This window comes from Acanthisitta chloris, unplaced genomic scaffold (genome assembly GCF_000695815.1).
Source record: "Acanthisitta chloris isolate BGI_N310 unplaced genomic scaffold, ASM69581v1 scaffold2666, whole genome shotgun sequence".
NCBI classification, from domain to species: Eukaryota; Metazoa; Chordata; class Aves; order Passeriformes; family Acanthisittidae; genus Acanthisitta; species Acanthisitta chloris.
In genome coordinates, this window is record NW_008678543.1 from 52,142 (window position 1) to 56,233 (window position 4,092).

Genomic DNA, 4,092 nt, shown 5'->3' on the forward strand with positions numbered 1-4,092 from the left:
ATCGTCCTGATGGCTGTCAAAAAATAACATAAATAAAGTTTTCTGGAATAGAAACTGAAACTTTTTCTTTTCTGTTAGCAGGGCAGAGTCCTCTTAAACCTCCTAGGCCTTCTGCATCTCTCCTGAGTAAGACTTCTTCAGAAAATGGGAATCCCTTAATAGTCTTTGAAAATTCTGAAGGTCAGAGGTGCCAAGAAAATCCCAATGCTGTGATATATCCTGTGCCAAAGCCAAGATCAAGAAGCAATCTCAGACCTGTGGTCAAAAATCCTGAAAGTAAGATAGACAATGGAGAAGAAGTGAACCAGTCTACCACAAAAGGGCAGCAACCTACAATTCAGCAGTCACCTCTTTTAGATGACAGTTTACTAGACAATCACTTGGTGGTGGACAGCATGAGTACAGAAAAGAGCCAAAATAGTATTGTTTCAAGGATCAAAGTTTTTGAATCCCAAGGAACTAATGATACCTCAGGATTATCAAAAAAGCCAGAAATTGCCCCTCGTTCATTCGCCCCAAGATCTGTTACTACAAAGAAGCCAGTAGTTGCTCCAAAACCAGGGGTGAGCAGAATTTCAGAAGACTGGGATGCATGGACTGAAAGCAAATCAACACCTTCCAAGGAATTGCAGCCTCAACCTGAAGTAGCTGGGAGCAGTGTTGGAACCAAACCTGAACTGCCAAAGAAGCCCAAACCTGGCCTTGTTAAAAGTAGCAGTAGTGATTTTCTTGATACAAGGAGTGGATCAGTTGCAGAAAACAGCAATGGACAAAAGAGATTTCCTGTTCCTGCTCCAAGGCCTCTCATTCCTAAAAAGTCCTGTTACACTGAAAATCCTGCCCTTTCTTTGGCCTCACTGAAACCGATTGCTGCTCCTCCACACGCTTCTGTATCTGCCCAAGAAAAGGTTTTAAAGTCTCTGGAGGAATTGTCCCCTGCAGCCAATGCCTCAGCACCTGCTTTGCAAAATAAACAAGATGTGGAAGGAGATCTGATCAGTTTTGATGATGACGTTTTGCCCCTGAGTCCAGTTTATGTAGTTAAAGATAGCATCAGTGCTGAAGCAGCAGCAGGTAAGATGAAATTTTTTTAAACTGTCACTGTGGTTACTCTTTGCAGGTGTATGATCCTGTGTGAGTTATGTCTACCTGTCTTGAAGGGGTTTATGTGTGTGGATGAAACTTATGGCTCTCTATTATGTCAACATCACTATGAAATTACTTGGGTTTGAGACTCTGGAGGTTTCAAGGCTATATAAATCTCAGAACTTGTCTGCTGGATTTATTATGTGATTACTAAAATAATGATAAAAGACTTGATGTTAGATGCTAGATGTCACCTCCAGAATGTATCACAGTTCTCTCTGGGGAACCTGGGACTTTTTATCTCTTGACATCTAATCTGACTAATTTATTTGAGTGCCTGAAGTTCTGTAGTGGAAACCTAGTCATCTGGAGAAGCAGCAGTGTTTGTGGCATTTAGGGAAACTCGTGGTCAGACACACCGGGGTACTCTGTCCATCTCACCAGTGCCTACTTATTTTCTCTGCCCTTTCTGTTTTGTCTGTCACATGACTCTGTGCTTGTTACACAAGTTCAGTATTTTTTCTAATAAGTGAAAATAATTATTTCATATGGACAGATCAATTAGTACAACTACATCCCTTTCATTAACCTTGTTTGATACAATTAAGCACTTGGGGTCAATTTTTTAAATGCTGATTTAGGTAGTTTAAGACACAGGTGGGTGTTGGGTTATCATTAAATTAAAGCAAAAGGTTTTGCTCTCCTAATATTTGAATATGTCCTGATTTAGCTTACCAGCCCCATTGCAATCCAGGAAGAGTTAGTTCTGTTTTAAAGCAGAGAGTGTGTTATACAGAATGCTTGTTTAAGGAACTAGCTATGATTTGTAATCTTTTTCTTTTTATTTAACCTCATCTATTGGTTTTGCATGCCAAGGTTTTGGTAGTGCGAGGGCTACATGGGTGGCTTTTCTGAGAAACTGCCAGAAGTTTCTCATGTCTGGCAGATGAAATGTCAGCTGGCTCCAAGATGGACCCACTGCTGGCCAAGGCCGAGCCCATCAGCAATTAGTGGTAGTGCCTCTGGGTTAACATAATTAAGAAGGGGGAAAAGTTACTGTGCAGGAGCAATTGCAGCCAGGGAAGAGAGGGGTGAGATGCAGACACCCAGGTCAGGGCAAGAGTCAGGGAGGAGGTGTTCCTGGTGTGCATCATGGTGGTGAAGACCATGGTGAGGCAGGCTGTGCCCCTGCAGCCCACGGAGCTGCACAGGGGAGCAGAGAACCACCTGCAGTCTGTGGAGGACCCATGCCAGAGCAGACTGATGCCCAAAAGGAGGTTGTGGTCCCGTGGGCAACCCATGCTGGAGCAGGCTACTGGCAGGACCTGTGGCCCCATAGGTAGAGGAAAGCCCATGGCAGCCTGTGCCCCTGCAGCCCACGGAGCTGCACAGGGGAGCAGAGAACCACCTGCAGTCTGTGGAGGACCCATGCCAGAGCAGACTGATGCCCAAAAGGAGGTTGTGGTCCCGTGGGCAACCCATGCTGGAGCAGGCTACTGGCAGGACCTGTGGCCCCATAGGTAGAGGAGTCCATACTGGAGTAGGTTTGCTGGCAAGACCTGTGACCCCACATAGGACACACGCTGGAGCAGCCTGTTCCTTAAGGACAGCGTCCCATAGAAGGGACCCACACTGGAGCAGTTCGTGAGGAACGCAGCCCATGGGAAGGACTCATATTGGAAAAGTTCCCTCTCCTGTGGGAGGCACCCCACGCTGGAGCAGGGGAAGAATGTGAGTCCTCCCTCTGAGGAGAGAGGAGTGGCAGAGACAATGTGTGATGAACTGACCTCAGTCCCTTTGCCATCCCCCTGTGCCGCTTCGGGGAGGAGGGTAGTGAAAATCACATGTGAAGTTGAGACTGGGAAGAAGGGAGTGATGGGGAAAGGTGTTTTTAAGATTTGGGTTTATTTCTCATTATCCTACTCTGATTGGATGGGTAATAAATTCAAGTAATTTTTCCCCAAGTCAAGTCTGTTTTCCCCATGATGGCAGTTGGTGAATGATGTCGCCCTGCTCTTATCACAACCCATGAGCATTTCATTCTATTTTCTCTCCCTGTTCAGTTGAGAAGTGAATTGGTAGAGTGGCTTTGATGGGCATCAGGCATCCAGCCAGGGTCTACCCACCACACCTCATGTATCACTGAACATCTTAACTTCGGGAAAAGAGAAACATAAATTCTGTGTAGCTATCACAGTAAATCAGTATTAATGATTGTTAACAAATGCAGTTTCTTCACAGTTTGTGGATTATATTGTTAGATGAAGTTTGGATTTGTTATTGTTTCCCCTCTGTATTGGCATAAAAGCCCCAAGGCAGATATAGAAAGTCCCTTAAGGTCCTAAACTGTTAAGATCAGTATGTACAGACATACAGTTCTTGGGGGAGCTTATGAAAGCAGTGAAGTAAGGCAACAGAAAATCCTGCAGGAGACGTGATTAGCTAAAGATGGATACAAGTCCATTTTTTCTTGGACTGACAGGTTGCAGGAACACTGCAGAAGCATTACCAAGCCTGGAAGGAGGCAGGAGTACAGGGTGACTGGAGAGGTATTTCATACTTATAGCAAGGAAGTCTATGAGTGACAGTGTCTAGGTGGGAACAGAGTCATGATCACTGTGTCTGGAGACTGGAGTCATGCAGTAGACACGGTACATGTGAATAGATTTTGAAGAAAGAAGCATGAGGAATAACTCTTGTTTTTCATGCATTTAGGGTAAAACTTGTAGTTTCGGTCACTTTATTTTCATTGAACAAATCAAATGCAACAAATCAGATGCAACGAATAGAAGGAAAATGTACTTGTTCTAAGTAGCAAGCAAGAAAAGATAATATTTAAATTTGAAAGTGCATAAAAAGGAAAATGATGTTTTAGCTATGTACACTAAAAGAAAGACTTTCCCCAACATGAAAAAATTCTTCCATTGTTATCAGAGGTTGAGTGATCACAAATAAAAATAGTCTGAAAAAACCTAGCTTTCATGATGAAGTGGTAAGAATGTCATT

At 43.8% G+C, this 4,092-nt stretch overlaps 1 protein-coding gene across 1 annotated transcript in view; it reads left to right on the forward strand.

The window, feature by feature from the left end:
- The first annotated feature begins 392 nt into the window (after window positions 1-392).
- SH3D19 (SH3 domain containing 19) overlaps window positions 393-4,092 on the forward strand; it is a 33,164-nt gene continuing 29,464 nt past the window's right edge. Inside the window, 1 exon segment of the mRNA XM_009076914.1 lies at window positions 393-1,074. Within this exon segment, the coding sequence (XP_009075162.1) occupies window positions 396-1,074 (679 nt within the window). The 5' untranslated portion in view covers window positions 393-395.